The sequence below is a fragment of the Microchirus variegatus genome (assembly GCF_963457635.1).
Source record: "Microchirus variegatus genome assembly, chromosome: 6".
Lineage (NCBI taxonomy): Eukaryota > Metazoa > Chordata > Actinopteri > Pleuronectiformes > Soleidae > Microchirus > Microchirus variegatus.
This window is the reverse complement of record NC_139807.1, coordinates 9,901,438-9,922,422: the sequence shown is the minus strand read 5'-3', so window position 1 is coordinate 9,922,422 and position 20,985 is coordinate 9,901,438. Positions and strand designations below refer to the sequence as shown.

Here is a 20,985-nt window from a genome sequence, read left to right as displayed (position 1 = left end):
TTCAGACGAGTCTTATATTCTCAGGCCTCTGCACCAGTGACAGCTGTGGCCAGAGGCGCTGTGTTTACTGGTTGTCCATCTGTCTGCCCCACTCTCGTGGACGCGACGTCTCGGGAACGCCTCGAGGGACTTTCTTTAAATTTGGCACAAGCCTTCGCCTTAATTCAGAGATGAACTAGTTACACTTTCTGGCAGTTTAGGTGTAAAGGTCAGCGTATTTGTGACTTCATAAATCATGTTTTTGGCTGAAACTCAAGAATGAAACTACGAGAAGGGGAAACTCAAGGCGAGGCAGCTTTAGTTTGTGTCGCACATTTCATACACAGCTACAACGCAGTGTGCTTCACGTATAACCCACATGTTTTCTCCAGGTTCTCCAATTTCCTCCTACACAAACACATGCAGATTTGGGGTTAAGGCAAATTGGACACTATACGTCTGTAACGACGTCTGTAAACGACTGTAGGTGCGAGTGTGAGAGAGGATGGTTATTTGTCTCTGTGTCCCTGTGATGGACTGACGATCTGTCCAGGGTTTGACCCCACCTTTCACCCCATGTCAGCTGAGATTGGCACCAGTGTCCCCCGCAAACTCCGGGCTCGACTATCTGACCTGATTGAGTAGATCTCAGAGGCCTATATCTGACTGTGAGTCAGTGTCAAGACTTTAAAGCAGCAGTAAAGTGAGTCACAGCGTTCTTCGTGACCTGCAGCTGTGAAATGCTCTTTTGTTGAGACCTTTCAGAAGATCATCACAATAGTCAAACCTACTGGAGATGAAAGCATGGATGAGCTTCACCTGCTCTTCACTCTGGATATATCTTTTAAAATGAAGCACACAGAGAGCTCAAACCTCTGCCAAGACTGCTCAGTTCCCCCAGTTTGTCTATACATTCTAGTGACGATACCTTTTCCAGGTCACCACCACAATCTAATCATTTCTTCCCTGGGCCTTGACCTACGTCCTCGGTAAATTGGATCAAAATCCATCCTTTAGTGTTCGTGTTATGCTGCTCGCAGCCGGACAAATGCAGCCAAAAATTTTCCAGTAATACCTTTTATTAAATTAATTTAAGGCCATCCATTTTCTACTTCTTTATCCTCCACATGAGGGTCTCAGGTCCATCACATGGCATCATTTTAAGTTTTAAATACATATATTAGTCTGGTCAGAGGCATATAAACATAATTTTTTGGTTTATCAAAAATATAAAAATGACTTTTGCTCTTGAAATGATGAAGTGACTTTACTTCTCTAATCAAATGTGGGGAAGCCTCTGAGGAAACATAAATGGAACTGGCCCTCAGGGCTCAACAAAGTCTGACATCAGTGTCATTTCAGAAGTTTGATACCGATCTGCAGCTACCAGATCACTTCTGAAAATGAACTCTGCAGTGATGGAGGCTCTTAATAATAACCTAAATGTTTCATTTCCCTTTCCTGACCTTTGCTCTCTGCACCAGAGATCGTATAATACGTGTTTGCCGGTTGAAGCTAACCCCGAAGTAAGAAAATATTCTAATAGCCACCAGGGGGCAACTGCTGGTTGCAAGAAAGATCTCAGATCTCTCTCTCTCCATGAGAAAATGTCAATAAATGATGTTCCCATTTAGAGGAAAATAGATGAGCACATCATATCTGAGTATGGTATCATCGTGTAGGTTCCTGGTTCAGATTCTACAATTACACGTTCAATACCCACATCAGAGATTTTCTCTCTGCGCTAACCAGTAACTGACTGGGATTTTTATTCTCTGAATGAAACCTTGAAACATTTGCTTGCTCCTGAGACACACTGAATGTAGAAAATGAATCAAATCTCCTTTGCAGATTCATCCTCCTCTCAGTTTTTATTCTCATGCTTCTTCTGGTTTTTTTTGTCTTTCAGGGAGAAGCTGAGCGAACTTCGTCGGGAGAAGCAGAAGTTAGTGGAGAAGATTATGGATCAGTATCGAGTCCTTGAGCCGAGCATGCTTCCCACACCCACCAAGACTAAGTACTACACATATTTTATACACTGTATATGGAAGGAGAGAGAGTTGAGTAAAGAATTATAACAGTTACTTTAGTACACAGTATTTATAAAGGATCTTCTGATGTTTTTGCACGTGCAAGATGAATAATGACAGGTAAAGAGAAAGATTCTAGTCACATTTTGGCAGATGTTCTGTGTTTGTTCTGTTATTGCAAGTCATTTTAATTGTTATTTTAGATTTTAAATGTGTTACTAGAAGTTTAAACACTCAACAACCAACCGCAATAACAGTAAGACTAAAACCAGGAACGCCGCTCTGAGCCCTAAAATCTTTAAATCACCCAATTTTGCGCGTTCAAACGAGGGAATTACTTTTACAATTACACACGAGCACTAAGATGAACAATAAGAACCAAACAAATAACCACCAACAACAAGAAAAACAGCTTAAATTGTACATTCTGATGTGAAGCAGCCATAAAGTGAGATGCTGCACTTTGAAAGAACACATAGAATATTGATATTCTGACCATCACCGTAGCTCTTTATTTTTCTTCTCATTCTCCCTCATGTTTTGTTGAGCTGGAACAAATATCAGCTCTGAGATAAATATATCTCAGAGTTATCTTGTAATGGACCGACTCAAATGCACGTTGTTGTCTGAAGGCGTCTGAAGTTTAACCCTCAACCCTTGATGTTTCATAGAGTTACTGTGAGTCTATTGTGTGAAACGCAGCCTCATCACGGTCACGAATGTTATGATCTTATTCTCCACATAAGAATAGAATAGAGACTTTAAGGTGATGTTTTTCCTCTCACATTCTACCTTGCATTGTATATTTTATTATGCAAAAAAAAGAATGGATTATTCAACGTAAGACTGAGCTTTAGAGTGACATTTGAAGGACGATCCTCTCACAAAGACTCCTTTAACAGAAAGTCCGGTTCACTGGAGTGGACGCTGGTCTGTGTTGCACGTGACATTGCTGTGTTCTAAACGTGCTTTATGCAATAACATTATACTCATGACATATTTAAAGGGATTTCCTTGACCGCATGCTGTAGGATTACTATTCTACTATAATGAATTATAGAATCGTCATTGCACAAATACGGCAACATTAAAATTGCTGCTTCCGTAAGTTGGTGCTATAAAGAAGATGAGCACAAATAAATGTAAATTAAAAGAAATATATTTTTAAAGCTGCAAATAACGATTAAGTGATAAATCTGTTGATTATTTTCACTTCATTAATCGAGTAATAAAATGTCAGAAAATGTTAACCTGGAAATGATGATGTTTAGTCACTTTTGTTACATGGAGCAAAGAAACTGAGAAAATATTCACATTTAAGAAGCTTAAAGAATCAGAAATATTTGTTTTAATCATGAAAAAAGCTTCAAACCCATGAATCGATTATCAAAATAGTTGACGATTAATTTAGTAATCGATTACTAATCGATTCAGCCTTACGTGTTATAAACAACATAAAAGAAACTAGTGATACTTGTTTATCTCTGAGGCTCACATACACACACACACACACACACACACACAAACAATGACACACACTCTGTTGTCTCATCCGTCTTTGTAAATGGTCCCTGTCCACTGTGTCCTCCCAGGAAATCTAACTGGATTGCAGACAGGATGAAGAAGCTAATCAAACCCCGTGGAGGAGGAAGAGAGGGACGCGCCCTCTTTACCGCCGTGGGCAGTGTGGAAAACCTGGCTGACAGCAGTGAATTTACATCAGACACACACTCACCTCATCCTGGTGAGACCTCACACACACACACACACACACATCGGCCCTGCCTTTCACTTTCTCTCACTTTCTCTCACAAACACAAGCGCGATGGTTTTCACACAGATATGCTCTCACATGCTCAAACTGCCAAAGCAAGGCTACAGGCATGCATACAAATCATCTCATGACTACCAAGTGCGCTCTGCGTTGATAGCGCCGCTCGTCTCCTTGGATCTGGCGCTGCAGAGACTTTACTCATGGTCTGGATTTGTCTGCTAAACCACAATTCTCCAGGCAGAGAAAGAGACAGAGAAGGAGATGTTTTCAAAGCCAGGATTTAAACCCTAACCTGCGTTCACGACATGCTCATCTCTCTTTTTGACATACTATTAGTGCGCACGGTGAAATTTTATTTTTCCTTTTCATTGACCCCCACACCACCACACCATCCCTGCTTTCCCCCGGCTCTTTTGGTTCCTGGAGGTTTTTATTAGTGCCGTGTCCCAGAGGGACATTCAATCTCTGAATTGACGTAAAATGTCTTTATTTATTTAAATGGATTCATTGCGTAATAACACAATAAGTAAAAGTGAAAAATAATTCAAACCCTAAAATTGTTTTTAAGAAAGAAGATTTTTCCCCCGTGACGCTGACCTGATTCATCACACTGACGTGACATTAAGCGCTGCTCTCTGGTCAGTTTTTAGCTGATTGGTTTCATCAGAATAGAACAAGTGTTAATACAGCAATTTTCTATTTCATTGAACTAAGACTGCAGGCTATGAATTATTTATTTTATTTTTTTAGTTTAATTGTCATTAAATGAAAAACATTAATGACAATTAATGTTTTTCATTTCGCAGTAATTTGCGGTTAAATATGTTAATTACAGTTTAATTAAAATAAATGTTCTCTGTTTACTTCCATTTATATTGCATTATTGTATTTCTGCATTTAAATATATAAATATAAGCCTACTGAGGGGCTCAGTTTAATATTTTATAAGGCACACTAATCATTTGTGAAGGATTCATTCTCTTGTGACGGCACAGGTTCTTTTCCAGGGTCATTATAAATGTATTTCCCGGTAAAATAAAGGCATTTTTGAAGGAGATGTGCAATGTTGACTTATTTAGAAAGACCTTATTGACCCAGACCATGAATACTTTACAAATAAAAACAAACACAGCAGAGCTGAAGTATCTGAAGGGTTTCCACTCTGTTATCTTTAAAGTGAAGGCTTTAAGTGCTTGATAATGTTGGTGGAGCCGCTCGGTCGTCAGGGACAGTTTTCAGGTTCTAATGTGTTGCTCAAAGATGTTTTGACATGTGGTCAGGAGGAGCCAGGATTCAAACCACTAACTCTATGATTAATGGTCATGAGCTCCACCATCTGAGCCACAGTCACGCACATTTCCTTAATTAATTCTTGCACCTGCCATTGTGAGACTCGCTGAAAATGTGTTAGCACAGCGAGAACAACTTCTTCTTTATGCTCAGTATGTTCTGCTGTGGAGAAGTCAAGCAGGTTATACTCATATCTAAGAATGAAATCACACATGATTAACCGAAGGTCAAAATGGCAACATCATCTACAATTTAACACAGATATGGTATTGAAGTAACGATAAGCTTTTTTCTCTCAACCTCTGACTGTTTCAGATCCTCGCAGCGCTCCAGTCTCTCCCGCTGCCATGAGAAAAGCTCCGTCACAGACAGACATTTCAGTTCCCGGGACTCCAGCCTTGCATTCTGTCTCCGGGGGCCGCCGTAAGTTGGGCTCCCGTCATGGCTGGGGGCTGGGCTTAGCCAGAGGAGGCGCCGCAGTTTCCCAATCCTTCAGTCCTGGTGACAAAAAAACACCTCCCCGCCAAAGGCTGCGCTCCAGTCAAAACACCTCCACTGTCCTCTGGGAGAAAGAGAAGGGCGACACAAACGCATCCCAGGCAGCAGACACACCTCTGACCAATCAGGAGAGTGTCGAGGAGGATGAAGGGAAAGGTGAGGAAGAGAGAGTACAGCGATGAAGACGTCGTTCTCTGTTGAAGCACTTAAAACATGTTGAACCCTGAGCCCCAACTCAGCCAATCACATTATGAGACGGATACAAGAGTTCAACGAGGCTGTGGAGCCGCTGACAAACAACACCAGAGCAGACACATGATTATCATTAACCCTGACAACACTTTCCATTACTATGTTAAAACAGAAATACAGAGCCTATAAGAACATGTGATATAAAGTGTCTTCCATCCATCCATTATCTATCTTTATCCTCCACTGGAGGGTTCGTGGTGGGTGCTGGGCCTGTCTCAGCTGACATTGGGCGGTAGGCGGGGTACACCCTGGACAGCTCGCCAGTCGTAGAACCATATAAGGTTCTTCGACTTGTCCTCATAGGAGAACCCTTTTTGGCTCCAGGTGGAACCTTTTGGAGGGTTCCACCAAGAACCCTTTATTCAGGAAAGGAGTTTTAAAGGGTTCTCTGGTTCTTACTGGAACCATTAGTGTTACCAAGAACCCTTGAAAAACCCTTTCTTCAGGAAAGAAGAAAATGGTTCCAGGTAGAACCTCAGCCCTTGTTGAAGGACCCTTTTGGAACCCTTATTTCTAAGAGTGTATAGGCAATCTGATAAAATTCATTATTATTTTCATTTTCACCAACTATGTTACTGAGAATCCTTTTATTATCCCGGAGGAAATTGTTTTATTACAGTTGCTCCATATCAGACTCAATATCTTCCAGAAGAAGAGCAGAGGCACACAAACTAAAATACAATTAAAGAGCACCAAAAAGAGCGCAAAAAAAAAAAATTAAAATTAAAATAGCACAAAACCCTCATTTAAAACAAGAATGACAAAATGTACGTGTAATATATCAGATTAATCATAATTTTGACTCGACAACACATAAGAATACATTACCTATAAACACACACCTCCACGATGTCCATATAAGGACTTATGTATTATTCCCATGGCAATTTGTGCCACATGAGCACTAAGGGTTAAAAACCAGTACTGCAAAATTAACAAACCCAGAAAGGGAAAATAAATAAAGAGGAGTCAACCTGAGTGCAATATATCTGGGATTATCACTGTTACTGTTACTGACGGTAACAGATTAGTGTTTTATCTGTGGGAGAGGTCGTCCACTGATGTCATAAAAGACTTGTGTGGATGGATGGACAACAAAGGTGTCAACAAGTTAAATGTTATGTCACAAACAAATTGGACTGCAGAGTTAATGTGTTCTCTCTGTTCTTTGCAGACAAACTACTCTCCAGCGATGACACTGCGACAACCTGACAAAGACTTACAGTCGTGTAGAAAACATAAAGAACAAAGAAAGACAAATCTTTTTGATACTCATTTTTATATGTCCAACTATTTTAAGCACAAGTTACTTTTTTTAAAATATAAAAATGAATAAATCAAAAAACACAAGTGTCACTTTGTTGTGAATCAATTAACCACCAAGTGTGGCGCCTCCAATCTGGTAAAATGCAGTAAATTAAAGTGTCAATTTGATTTCTTTTTTTTTTGCTTTTGCCACATATTTGTTGATAAATTAACGTCTTTTTTGTTCTTAGCAGATTTTATTTTTAGTCACAATTTAGGAACATCAGTGATTTTAGTTATTAAGTCATTATCTTGTCCTTTTTGTTTCCCCTTGACGTAACTTTACTTAACTTTAACAGTACTGTAGATGTGGCAGGTGAGAAAAAAACATTTATTTTGAAATTTGTCATTAAAGTTGTCATAAAGCATCAGTCAGGGTTTTTTCCTGCGTAAAATAATAGTTGTATAGCTTTTTAATTATGACAATAACATTATGTTAACTATCCACATACTGTATGATGTATTACTGCTGTAGCATCTAAAGACACTGTTTATCTTCAAGTAAATGTCTCCTTCAAGGACCAACTGTTAAGATGTCAAAGAAAAGGCACAATGCTTCTTCTTTTTTCTACAATCCATTAAAAAAGGTATTTATTGATATAATCCTGTTGTTTTTGACTCAACCTTATATTTAGTCAAATTTAAAAGGACTAAGAAGAGCAGACACGATCACACTGTATATGCAGCACACTCGACATGAAGTTCCTCTCCTGTACGTCCTGCTGTGTCTCCTCTCTAACTGCATCTTCTCCCCCTGAGTCTTTTCTCACTACAATGTGTCATCGCAAGGACAAACATATTTATTTCATTTCCTCTCTGCAGGGAGAGCCCAAGGCACTACTTTGTGATGTGCACGACATACTTAGGTCCAATTATCGGATCGCGCGGCTCGTCGTATCGCTTGCTAAGTCAATGATACCTGTCGTTACCGCCAGGAAACCCCAGGGTGCCGGAATGAGCCTGAGGTTATCTATCAGTCATATGCACTCAAATAAGGAACAGGCGCCGTCAAGAGAACGTCTCTGAAGTCAGATTGGTCCGGTCTGTTACGTGTTTGCGTTTTGTCAAAAGTTCCAGACAACGGGAAATGGAATAAAATCAACCGTGTGTTGAGACGGAGAGCGGAAGAACACATAATGCTGGATGTCCTCAGTTGTTACACATTGTTTTCTGTGTCATGTTCGCTCTCTTTGTTGTATTTATCGGGCTAAACTGTGACGGCCAGGTATGACGATGTCATTCAGCCGACACGACCCATGGTGGAAAAGCCAGGGTTTACCATTCTAAACAAGTTTGCAGGTGATCTGGGCATCGGACAAGCTATTCTGACACAGACTGTATATATAAGTTATCAATAGTACATTCTTAGAAATAAGGGTTCCAAAATGATCCTTCTACAAGGGCTGAGGTTCTGGAACCATTTGCTTTTGAAAAACCCTTTCTTGGTCACACTAATGGTTCCAGTAAGAACCATTTTGATCCAGAGAACCCTTTAAAACCCCTTTCCTGAATAAAGGGTTTTAAAAGCAGTCTTGGTGGAACCCTCCAAAACGGTTCCAGGAGGAACCTTTATAAAAAAGGTTTTACCTGGAGTCAAGGCTTCTTCTAGGCCAAAGCACCTTATTATGGTTCTACTTAGCACTTTTATTTCTAAAGAGTGTAGTGTATAAACTATAAAAATAGTAGTATATAACCCCCATTGTGAAACCTTGCAGACGTCACCTGAGATCAGACAGCAGCTGTCAATAACACTGGTGTTTTTTCCTCTAAATGAGAACATCATTTATAAAAAGGGCCATCATGTTCTCTTCTTAGACCTTAAACGTAACTTTTTACCGATATAATTTAGAGAAAAGAAGTGGAGCCATTTTCCCATAGACCCATTCAAAAGCATCCTACTTCCTGAGCAGAAATGATAGATAGACAGCCTCCATTTTTATGGCGCTTTCATACCTGTATTTCATTCCGATTCAGGCAGTAATAATGTCACAATGTTGCTCTGAACCTTAGTTGAATTCGTTTTCACACTGCTGTCTAGACTCGACATGCCCTCAACACGACGTCCTTATAAAATATTTTTGTGATTTGGTTAGAATTTTGTGGGGAAGTTTTCTGTTCTCTGGATGGTGATATACCATTATTTCCAATTTGAGCAAGCGACTGAGAAAACAATACCACATATCTGATGATGATAAGAAAACACACTGCCGACCTATTCACAGGACAGTTTGTATTCCAAAGAAGCATCAGATAAGCTGTTAGCTTATATAGCCTATATATATATAAACCTAGTCTCTTTTCAATGTGTAGCTCGAACTGTCCACCAATGCTGTTTTTGGCAGTCGCACTGTTGGTTACACCGGTTCGTAGGTAAATGCAGCTGGATACGACTGGTAAATTGAGCACTCACAGCTGAGAGTTTACCCTCTCTGCGATCTAGGGGACAAACGCCCCTGGTTTCAGAGCAACAAGCTTCTGTAGACCAGAAAGCACCCTTATATACGGTCTATATTCTGACTATGTCGTACCTTTCTTTCAGTCATGCTGCTTTGCTCTGTACTACAGTCCTACAAAGCTCTCTTTGAGCAGGCGTCCTTTTATGCAGAGTACATTCTGGACTAGGACAAGCTGTCAAAGACATGTTTTACCTCTGGCCACCAAAATCAGTTTCTCTCAGGATTTGCTGTCCCTGCACACCTGATGGTCAGACTCTAGCAGCGTTATCAGTCTTTATCTGAGAGATTATCTGAGATTTCAATGACGACTCACCGTCCAAGAGCATCTCCTCTCTCTCTCTCTCACACACACACGTTCGGTTTACATCACTTCAGGGGACATTGCATTGACTTACATTCATTTCCTGGGGACTTACTCTAACCTTAACCATAATTACGACTGGCCCAATCCTAATCCTAACCATAAAACACATCTTCATCGTAAAATCTAGTAATTTACTAACAAAAAAGTCTCCATAATGTGACTACCTGGACTGAACCACCATCACCACACGCCAGCTCAGTAAGCCTGTACAACAGTCTTAACCTCCTAACCCTAACCTTAAAAAAATGTATTCATCTACATTATGGGGACTTGCTTTTTGTCCCCATAATGTGACTTTGTAAACAGATTTAGGTCCCCACAACATTAGTAACACCTGGACACACACACCCACACACACCTAACCAGCACTTATGCTGCACTTTGAGCACAGCTCTTCACCTGATCTCCTATACTTTGTCTTACTGAACAGATTCTGCACTTATTGCTTCCTCGGAGCTTGAGTGTTTTTTTTCTCAGTAGTAAGTTACTTTGGATAAAAGCGTCTGACAAATGGCTGAATGTGAATGTAGTTTCAGCTGGAAGAGACGAACAGAGCAGGTAGAAGAACAAGACGACACCCGCGTATGTAAATTTTAACTTCAGCATCAAAGTGCGGTGGCTCATCTTGTCTTTCATAAACCGTCCATTTTTATCCTCCACTTGAGGGTCATGGAGGGGGGTACACCTTGGACAGGTTGCCAGTGCAGCACAGCTTCTGTAAACCTTCAGAGGATTAACCTAAAATGTTCGGTGTCCCTGCTGTTCCCTCTGATCGGGGCTTCTTTGAGTTGGCTCACTCCAAGTCCAAAAAAAAAAAAAAAGTTTTGTGAGACTTGCTTCAAAGTAAAAGTTGAAGTATGAAGCAGGTACTGAGGAAATGTAGGGCGGAATGATTTCCTTAATAATTCCTGGAATTGTCTATTTAAGACACAATGCCAGTCAATTTTTGAGATTATCTCTCTCACACTTGGATTTACACAGAAAGCAAAAATAAATGCATTAGTGTAAAGATAAACCCCCGGATCTGATCGGTGGGAGAAGCATAAAAGGAAAGAGCAGCCATCTGGCTCACATATGGGTTCTTTTGTGAGCTTGGTTTTTTTGTGTGCATGACAGAAAATAAACAGATGTATACAAATACATTCTAAATCAAATTATAACATAATGCCAATATATTACATGCCTAAAACCAGACATAAGGATTTTCAGTTAGCGGACGTAGTATAGGACAACACGGAATGTCCTTGTTGAGACTTTTATTCCTTGGCTTTTGGCTCGGCGTGAGAGTTGCATCTTCTAATCCTTTTTTCTTTCTTAATGGTCTTAACGATTTTATTATTTTAATGTCCTGTTTCTTTTAAGTGGGCCTCAGTGTTGTCTATATGTCTAACTGTACAGCACTTTGGTCAACTTTGTTGTTTTTAAAGGTGCCATATGTAAGAATGTGGCCAAAAACGTTTTCTGACGTAACTGGCAACCCGTGGTTCCTCGGCAGCTGAGACTCTACTGACTGCAATGATTGGTAGACGGCGGTAGGTGGCGCCACATGCCAAAACATGATTTGCGGTCCGAAAAATATTTTTTTAATGCAAATATTTTGTCTGTACTGTTGTTGTTGGTGAGTTCAGTTTGTTATATGAACATTATTCCTGAGTCTCTGTGACATATAAGGAGGATTTTATGGCCAGTTGCTTTAGATTTATTACACAATGCACCTTTAAATGTGCTTTATTTATTCATTTGGATTGGATTTGTTGACCTATAACCAAAATTACCTTTTTCTAAACACAAGTTTGGGGTCACATATATACAGTTGTTTTGTGTTTTCCATTAAAACTCACTTTTATTCATCGAAAGAGTTGCAAAATGAATAGAAAATATAAAGACATTGAAAAGATTGGTAAAAGAACCAGCAAAACTGTTTTCAGCTGTGCTAACATCATTGCACCAGGGTTTTCTAATCATCCAATAGCCTTCTAACGTGATTAGCAAACACAATGTACCATTAGAACACTGGAAATGGGCCTCTATACACCTATGTACATATTCCATTAAAAACCAGACGTTTGCAGCTAGAATAGTCGTTTACCACATTAACAATGTATAGAGTGTATTTCTGATTCATTTAATGTTATATTCATTGAATATAAAATTGCTTTTCCTTATAAGGACATTTCTAAATGACACCAAACTTTTGAACAGTAGTGTATGTGAGTCAAATTTCTGTGACTGACATATGGTTGCAAAACCTCTTCCACTTCAGGGTTCCTGTGTAAATCCAGGCATTTATCCAATAGAAAATGGAGCTGTGCTTTAATGAGAATCCTCCTTAACTCTTATCACCGTTGCACCAAATGGTGCCATTGTAGCACTGGCCAGGCCCCTGTCAACCAAGAGACAGGCAGATGGATGAAGAGGAGGGATCATTAGCATGCAGCGTCCCAAAAGAGCAGACCTGAGAGTTGGTGGTGATGCTTAAAGAGCCCGCTCATGACACAAGACGGCTTCTGAAGAGCCTCCGCCTCAAATAAGGTGCATCAGAATTTGTGGTAGGAGTTGTTTTGTTTGAATGTGGGACAGCAGATGACGACACAAAGGATAAACACAGGCCGTAGCTCATTCTCTGCAGCCAGCCCTCCCCAAACACATATCCCGAATTATGATTTGCAAAAGACAAATGGATCCCTAATACAAGTCATGAATTATATAGTTGTCATGGTGACATTAATCAAAATGCCGGCCCTTCTCTCCCGGCTCAGAACACTGTGTATGTGGAATTGAGATGCATGATGGGGACTGCACACCGAGCCGCCTGAGTGAGCGCAGGGCACAGCGATAGCAAGATATTGGTTCTGCCAGTCACTCAGAGGCTGATTATGAGTGCGACGCAACAATCACAAGCCCTCTGGCACACAGACAGACGGCCCCCACAGACAAACAGTGAAGGGGAAGGCTTTAAATTCTCGGCAGATGAGCACATTCACAAGCTATTGTACCACTTAAAAAGAGGGATGAATAAAAAAGCAGGAGTGTGTGATTGCAAAATGACCCTTGTTTATTCAGTACAATCCCTCACTGTATTCTGAAGGATGGCGTTGTCCCCGCGTGCATAATAAGCAGCAGGAACGAAATCAGCGCAGACAAAAAAAACCTTGGAAGGAAATGAAGTGAGAGAAAAGTCTTTGCACAAACTGAGTGATTAAGTGCCATCTCCACTCCTGATTCCAGAAGCGATGGATGATGGATGGCTGACATCATGGTTGGGTTGTCTTAGCGTCTGCTCAGCCGCTTAGTTATTGATCACCTGTGAAAATCTCTTTTTGTTTACACCGTTTGTGGCACTGTCCTCATCTCTGAGGTCTCTTCCTGTCTCTCAGTGAACGTTTTCCCTTCATTTTCCCACCAAGACTCTCTCTCTGTCTCTCTCCACCTCCACAGCCTCATATCTCTCCTCATCAGCCACTCTGCCCGCTTTACCTCCACTCCTTGCCTGGGATATCAAATTTTAATGACTGTCTTGCTAAAAAAGTCCCCGGCGACTAAAAACCTCAGTTAAACCACTTAGTCCACTAACTGAAGAGGAAGGACCCCTAAATACTTAGAGGCGCACTAGAGTTTGTGTTTTGATGCTTGCACACGAGATGAAAACTACCATCCATCCTCTACCGCTTCATCCTCCACATGAGGGTTAGCTGTGCCAGTCTCAGCTCACATAGGGCGAACTGTCGATTATTTTCTCGAGTAATCGTTTTGTCCAGAAAATATATATATAAAAAAAAACGTTGATCAGTGTTTGTCTGCACACTACATGCAGAAAGGCCCTTGTTCTGACCAGGTCTTGAACCCGGGGTCTTCTTGCTTCTAAGACAAGAGTGTGAACCACTCCACTCTTAGAAATAAGGGTTCCAAAAGGGTCCTTCTACAAGGGCTGAGGTTCTACCGGGAACCATTTGCTTCTGAAGAAAGGGTTTTTCAAGGGTTCTTGGTAACACTAATGTTTCCAGAAAGAACCATTTTGATCCAGAGAACCCTTTAAAACCCCTTTCCTGAATAAAGGGTTTTTAAAGGGTTCTTGGTGGGGTTCTCCTATGAGGACAAGCCCACAAACCTTATATGGTTCTACTTAGCACTTTTATTTCTAAGAGTGTACCATGCAACGACCAACTAAATCTAAATCTAAATCTAAATCTAAATCAACACTTCTGAAACTTCATTTTGGATGAATTTGGGACATTTTCGCCCAGCAGAGAACCCCACCCCCACACCTACCCGTGGTGGAAGACACTGAGAACAGGAAGCACCGTATAAGTGTAATTCAATTAATTATATTTTACACCAGGTGACAGAATCAGGGACGGAGAGATAATTGTGAGGGAACACAATGCAACGAGGTAGGACACTAAAATGCAGAGAGTGTACGTGTGCACTCAGCTGACCCTGTAACCTCACCTCCTAACAAAACTGTCAAACTCTCTGTGCTTTTACCAGGCTTTTACTCGATGAGGTTAGCCCAAAGGTGAGTGTGTTCATCTGTAACCTCCCTCCCTCGCAAGCCTCCATCCATCTCTCCTTCCTTTTCCTCCACTACCCCCCCCCCCCCCTCTCTCTCTCTCGTCTATTTCGTCATTCTCCTTTCTCTTTGCTTCATTCAGGACTGTTCGTCTCATAACAGTTTGTCCCTGCAGCTCCCTTCTCACCTCCTCCTCCTCCACCTCCTCCTCCTCCTCCTCCTCCACCTCTCTCTTGCACTCCCTTTCTCTCCCCTAGTGTATTAAGGGGCTTTGACGCTCTCAGTAAAAGCTGATTTATTCTCTGGGTGGTATCGATCGGTTTCTGCATTAAAGATTATAATTCATTACCCCAGCCCCTTTTAATACATTAAACACTCAAAATAAAAATAAAAAAAAGCCTCACCCACCCAGACTCCCCCGTGTCCTAAAGGGTGCGGGAAAACACAAGACGTCCGCTCTGTCGCCCTGAGCTCCACTGCTGCACCTGTGTGTGTGTGTGTGTGTGTACTTGTGAACGAGTAGAACAGGGGACTTCGGTGTAGTTACACACCAACAAAGAGGGGACGCCACGTTGAACAGGGGACATTTTTCAGGTCCTCTGTTTGTCATGCTTCAAATCGTGCTAAAATCATGTCTAAGATATTCTGGTGATATTTTTTAATATTAAGCAAATTGGAGACTTGCAAGTATGTGGGTGTTAAAGCCCATACTCAGCAGTGCCCCTGCTGGCTAGAGCAGGGAATTTTGTTCAGAGTAGACAAACACAACGTCATAAACAGACGATATGAGAAATCAGAGATGGCAGGGGCCAAATCTGTGAACAATAAACACAAAGTATTTCTAAAAATGAGGCTTTAACTGTTTTTAATTTATTTCAGTCTCTGAGTTTTGAAGAAACCACATTGAAAGTCTTTTTATCTGTAATTTCCAGCCATGTAAATGTTGTGGATCTCGACATTGTTTCATTTTTCAGACTAAAAAACAAAACAAAGAACATTACATTTTTTAATCCTGATGTTTAACACTGACAGGTCGAGTGTTAGAAGCTCAACACCTGTTGGATGGATTGTTCTGAAAGTTTTTCTTTGCTTTACAAACTAATATCAGCAATAAATACTCTGCACTGTCTTAACTAAGACAGTGTATTAGATAAATACTTAACTCTTTTATTAGAGCTGTATTTGACATTTGAGGAATGAGACAATTAGATGGATTGGTTGGATATCTTTTTGCCTCAATTTTAGATTCTGGTCAAGAGTTAAGGATGTGTTTGCTGCCCACACCTCTCTCTCTCTCTCTCCTCTACAGCCTGCCTCTGTGGGATAGTAAGGATTTGAGAAACACCATGTGTTCCCTATTGATTTGATCGAAAATGGCTATGAATTCCCTGCACAAAACAAGACTGCCATTCCCTGTTGCCTTCTTAAATGGATTTTGTATCTTGGCTGTGAGGACTTGAGGGGCAATCCCTGTGATTCTGCCTCTTTGCACTGTCACTCTGACGGACTATTTGCCTCTCCATCCTCTCCTCTCCCCGTCTCTCCTCTGTCTCCTTCCATTAATGGGCTCTCCTACCTCTAAGCTGAAACTTCTCTCGGTCCAGCCACCACACCACACCCCCCCCCACCACCAGTCTTCATCTCCCCCTTCTGCCTCTCTTTCCCTCTGACAGGCTTTCAGACAGTAAATCAGAGACATTGATCCAGCGCAGAGCACAAGTGTCCTGGATTCTGCTAAAGAGCCATTTTCATTTCACAAGCAGTTTACTGCCCCCACCCCCACTGCCACCCCGTAAACATCACCCTCCTCCCTCTTCTCTCGCTCTCTCCATCAGGGCCTCATCCATACACATCACCCATCTCACCTAACTGCCAGATCCTCATCTTCTCTGAGTGCCGCTCGGCCACTGTTCTCTTCCCACTATTCGCTCTCAATTTTCTTAGAAAAGGAATACCTTCAAAGGCTCGCAGCGCACACACACAGACACACACACGCAATTTGACTGCTGTTCATTACTTTCCTGTATATATATTTATACATGCACATTTTTGTAAATGTAATGTGTTCTGCCTGTAATTATTTGTTCACTGTATTCACCTTGGGAAGTTTTATTCTTGTGTTAGGAGTTATTAGAAGAACCCTGTGACACTCCGCTAAGATCTATTGGGTTCTGAAATTAAAAGGCGCCATATGTAAGAATGTGGCCAAAAACGGTTACTACATTCAAATTCAAAATACCAAGGTCTTTTAGGTTTCGTTGTCTGACGTAACTGGCAACCCGTGGTCGCTCGGCAGCTGAGACTCTACGGACTGCAATGAGTGGTAGACGGCGGTAGGTGGCGCCACATGCCAAAACATGATTTCAAAACATAAACATGATTTGCAGTCTGCAAAATATTTTTTTTTATGCAAATATTTTGGCTGTACTGTTGTTGTTGGTGAGTTCAGTTTTTTATATGAACATTATTCCTGAGTCTCTGTGACATATTAGGAGGATTTTATGGTCAGTTGCTTTAGATTTATTACACAATGCACCTTTAAATCTCCAGGGTTATAGTAGTGACAGTGTTTACATGGTGAATGTGAGTGTTCATATGAGGAAAACCCAGGGGTAACAGTGGTGACACTCACTATTCTGAGACAGGACATAATGTGACAAAATGCAATGTTTTTAATCACACATTTTTGGGGGATAAGGATAAACTTTCAGGAAGATTCATGATGAGTTTTCAGTCGGTGCTCAAAGGACTCAGTCGTGAGTCTTTGTGATCACCTTTGCTTTGCTCTGCAGGGACAGAGATCAGCTTCACTCCCTGTTGATGGGCTGCAGGTGTGTCCAGTGGCTGCACTGCACTGAAACACTCCCTCTAACACCTCCCCCAACCTGAGCCTGGACTTCAGCCTGACTGTTTCACATGATTTGCCACAAAGGATGTAAAAAAAATAAAAAAATCACCCTTAATGCTCAAAGTTATGACTTGTTTCATATAGAGTCTACTTAAGTACGGGGTCAACATCGAGCAGTTTGTAAAATACTTGAGTTGTAGACCGTAGCTGATCTGAGAACTGCTAAGTTTGCACTAGATTATAATGTGTGGACATAAAGCAGGGTTTCTCTGCCCACTGCCCTGCATCATTCATGTGTTTCCCTTTCCCCAACACACTTGCTTTGAACAAGGCTTTTTGTAGAGCTTGATGATGAGCTGACCATTTGAATCAGGTGTGTCAGAGCAGGGCAACATCTAAAACATGCAGTGCAGTAGATCCACAGGATCAGGATTGAGAATCACTGGTCTAGTGCAGTGTTTCTCAATCCTGGTCCTCAGGGACCCACTGCCCTGCATTGTTTTAGATGTTCCCCCTGCTCTGACACACCTGATTCAAATGATCAGATAATCCGTGAGCACTGAGCAAGTCAACATCTAAAACAGGGATCCCTGAGGACCAGGATTAAGAAACACTGGACTAGACCATGGTCTGTGTCACTCTCTATCCAATTAAAGGCAAAATATAAAATAATAAAGATCATGTGATCGTTTCTAACTGCACCTTGTAGTTACTGCTATACTATATACAATTTCTGCATTAAAATATCCTAAAACAACAAGACTAAGCCTCTTTAAATCCATACAAACAAACAAACAAACAAATCCATATTTATATTCAGTATAACAGACTGTTTCATTCACTTTGGTTGAACAGTTTACCGATTTCAGCTATAACCTCCGGGGCAAACCACCGACAAAATATCACAGTTAGGAAGGAAATAATTGGTTTAATCCCCTTGACCGTCATCATACATCAGACTCACAAAGTAACACAAACACTTGTCTTTTGTTCCGTGACATCATGCGAGTATAAGAATCCGAACAATTCTCTGTTCCGTTCACGCTGCTGATAAAAACCCAGTGGCATTTAGTCTAACATGAGCAATTCCTTTGTAACAGCGTTAATGATTGTGATTAAGTGTGAGTACGTGTCATTAATAATGCTATAAACCGTCATTTATTTTGTGCAGTAGTGCACTTTACTCAAATAAATGTAGCTGGAATGACACTTTATCTTTGAAGCAGTCAATTCAGAGTCCTCGTCTCGGATAACCACCTGAAATGAGTGACAGCCTGAATGGAGTTCTTTGATATGAATGGGCTTGTCTGTGTGTTCTATTTCTATATTCATGTATGAATGAGAAGAATGAGAACTTCTGTCACTGTGTAATTAGCCCACGTTTGCTGTGTAAAGTATTTCGAGGGGTTTGTTACTTTACACATTTGTAACAGTAGATGTTGTTGAGATGTCCGGTAACTGCAGATTGGATTTTTTCCAAGCTGTAGATGTCAGTATTACTTAAAGGTCCAATATTATGCAAAATCAACTTTTTAATCATTTAAATCCTTATATTTGGGACTCTGGAGGCCCTATCAGTCAGCAAAGTGTGAAAAAAGATGACTCACTCATGTTTTTGTGGTCCTCAGGAGATAAAACACGCAATGTTGACTTCCGCACTCACTGGGACGTCACAATGCGCTAAATCCCTGGAATTGTTGTCTCACGGAGCTCCGCTTTGTCTGTAAAACACGCGAGAGTGCTGGCGAGGGCAACGGTATCCGAAAACCGGAAGTCCGCGAAAAGTTCTATTCTTGGCTCCACAGTGCAGCACAGAGTTCTACACAAACTTCCAGCCTCAGAGGATTTATCTGTCCAGAGGATAAATGTTATATATGACGGCAATGAGCCTGCTAGAGCCTGCAAATGATCACTTTTCCAAATGCTAACTGCTGTTAGCTCCCAGTAGCCTCTGTTTTTTTTTATTTTAAATTTTTTTAAATATACGATACTACTAAACAGAGCGTTCTGAACAGGGCTGTTTTGGCAGGGTGAACTGCTTCATGCTTATGGTATTTTGACCAAAGCATGACACATTAGGACACCAGGGAACTAGGTTAACTTGGAGAAATTGGGTATAATATGAGTCCATTAATGCTCAGTGAGTGACATGAATGTTTTTTACCTGTGGAGGGAACAATACAAGACCAATGTGGTGTATTTCTGTGCTCCCTCGTGTGACACACTGGTGGCTGTCGCTCCACAAAGTGACACTTCCTTGTCCACACTGTGTTATTAAGCAGGGACAACAAACCTGTCAGAGTTCAACACGGCTGCTGACGCTCACTTAACAAACTCAAACAATGTCAAAAGCTCAGTGTGGTCACTAACAGTGCATTAAGTTCATACTCCTGATTAAAAAAAAAAAAAAAGCCCTTGCCCCGTTTGACCCCCGTCTCAGATGTGTCCTTTTAAGTGGAACAGTTTTTACTTCAACTGAAGAGGTTTAATAAAAGTGAAGGGTGTCGCACTCTTTAAAACCTACAATCCGTCCTCCTGTGTTATTGGACTTTCCATCATCGTCGCTGACAGCTATAGAGTCACATGGCAGCAACTCATTCTGCTGTGAGATTGTTAGGAGGAAGTACAGGACATATCCAGACGTCACCCCGACTCTGTGTTGTGTTTTTTTTCCTGAAATATGAGTGTTTCTCTTTTTGTGTATGCAGGAACAGAATTTGTACTAGTCAGTCTCATATGGTTCAGTTTTGGGGCTGCTGGTGCCAATCCCAGCTGACAGGGAGAGAGGGGAAAGGCCGGGGTACACGCTGGACAGGTCGCCAGTCCATCATTGAGAGCAGGGTTGCCAGATTGGGTGGAGAACCGCCCAAATGGGCTAGTTTTGTTTACGTCAGGCGGTAAAAAAAATACATTGGGCAGGTGAATAAAACATTTTTTGTAGTCCTCATACAGGTCATTTGTGATGTAAATAATGACATTAATTAGGCCTATACGGCTTAAAAGTGCACCTATTTACGGGCAGCTGGCATTATTACCAATCTGTGACTGGCGCAAGGATGCCAGAGGTTCATTTTGCAATTTGTGTAGCCTGTGGTTGAATTACTGCACTCTTGTTGGTTGCAATTTGCAAAAACCTATTTATCTATCATTTATGTGTGGTGATTTGATGCAGATATGAAGCTCTGGATGTGTTTTTTCTATTGCATGTGTTATGATTTTACGGATTTACACGCGTGTCTGGCAACTTTGCGGTTTGGGCTGGTTTTTATTGGATCGGGGCGGGTTCTAAGCGGGTGATTGCGCTGGAAACTGTCAATCTGATCTAACAACACTGATTGAGAGACGAACAGCCATTCACTCTCACACCCATGGGCAATTGAGAGTGTCCAATCGACCGCTGTGTGTGTGTTTTTGGACACGTGGGAACTGGAGAAACCTGGAGAAAACCCACACATGCACACACAGTTCTTGAATTTCCTTTGGTATCTATCTATCTATCTATCTATCTATCTATCTATCTATCTATCTATCTATCTATCTATCTATCTATCTATCTATCTATCTATCTATCTATCTATCTATCTATCTATCTATCTATCTATCTATCTACATAGACAGGGTCATCTTGGGACGCAAACCAGCAACCGTTGAACAGATAAGGAACGCACTTTGTTCCTTT

General features: G+C 41.1%; 1 protein-coding gene across 1 annotated transcript in view; it reads left to right on the top strand.

The window, feature by feature from the left end:
- ccdc88b (coiled-coil domain containing 88B) overlaps positions 1-7,035 on the top strand; it is a gene marked incomplete at both ends in the record, with an annotated part of 44,884 nt that extends 37,849 nt beyond the window's left edge. Inside the window, 4 exons of the mRNA XM_083891442.1 lie at positions 1,889-1,996; positions 3,602-3,753; positions 5,389-5,727; positions 6,998-7,035. Of these exons, the coding sequence (XP_083747568.1) occupies positions 1,889-1,996; positions 3,602-3,753; positions 5,389-5,727; positions 6,998-7,035 (637 nt within the window). The remainder of the gene's footprint in view (positions 1-1,888; positions 1,997-3,601; positions 3,754-5,388; positions 5,728-6,997) is intronic.
- Between the last annotated feature and the right edge of the window lie 13,950 nt (positions 7,036-20,985).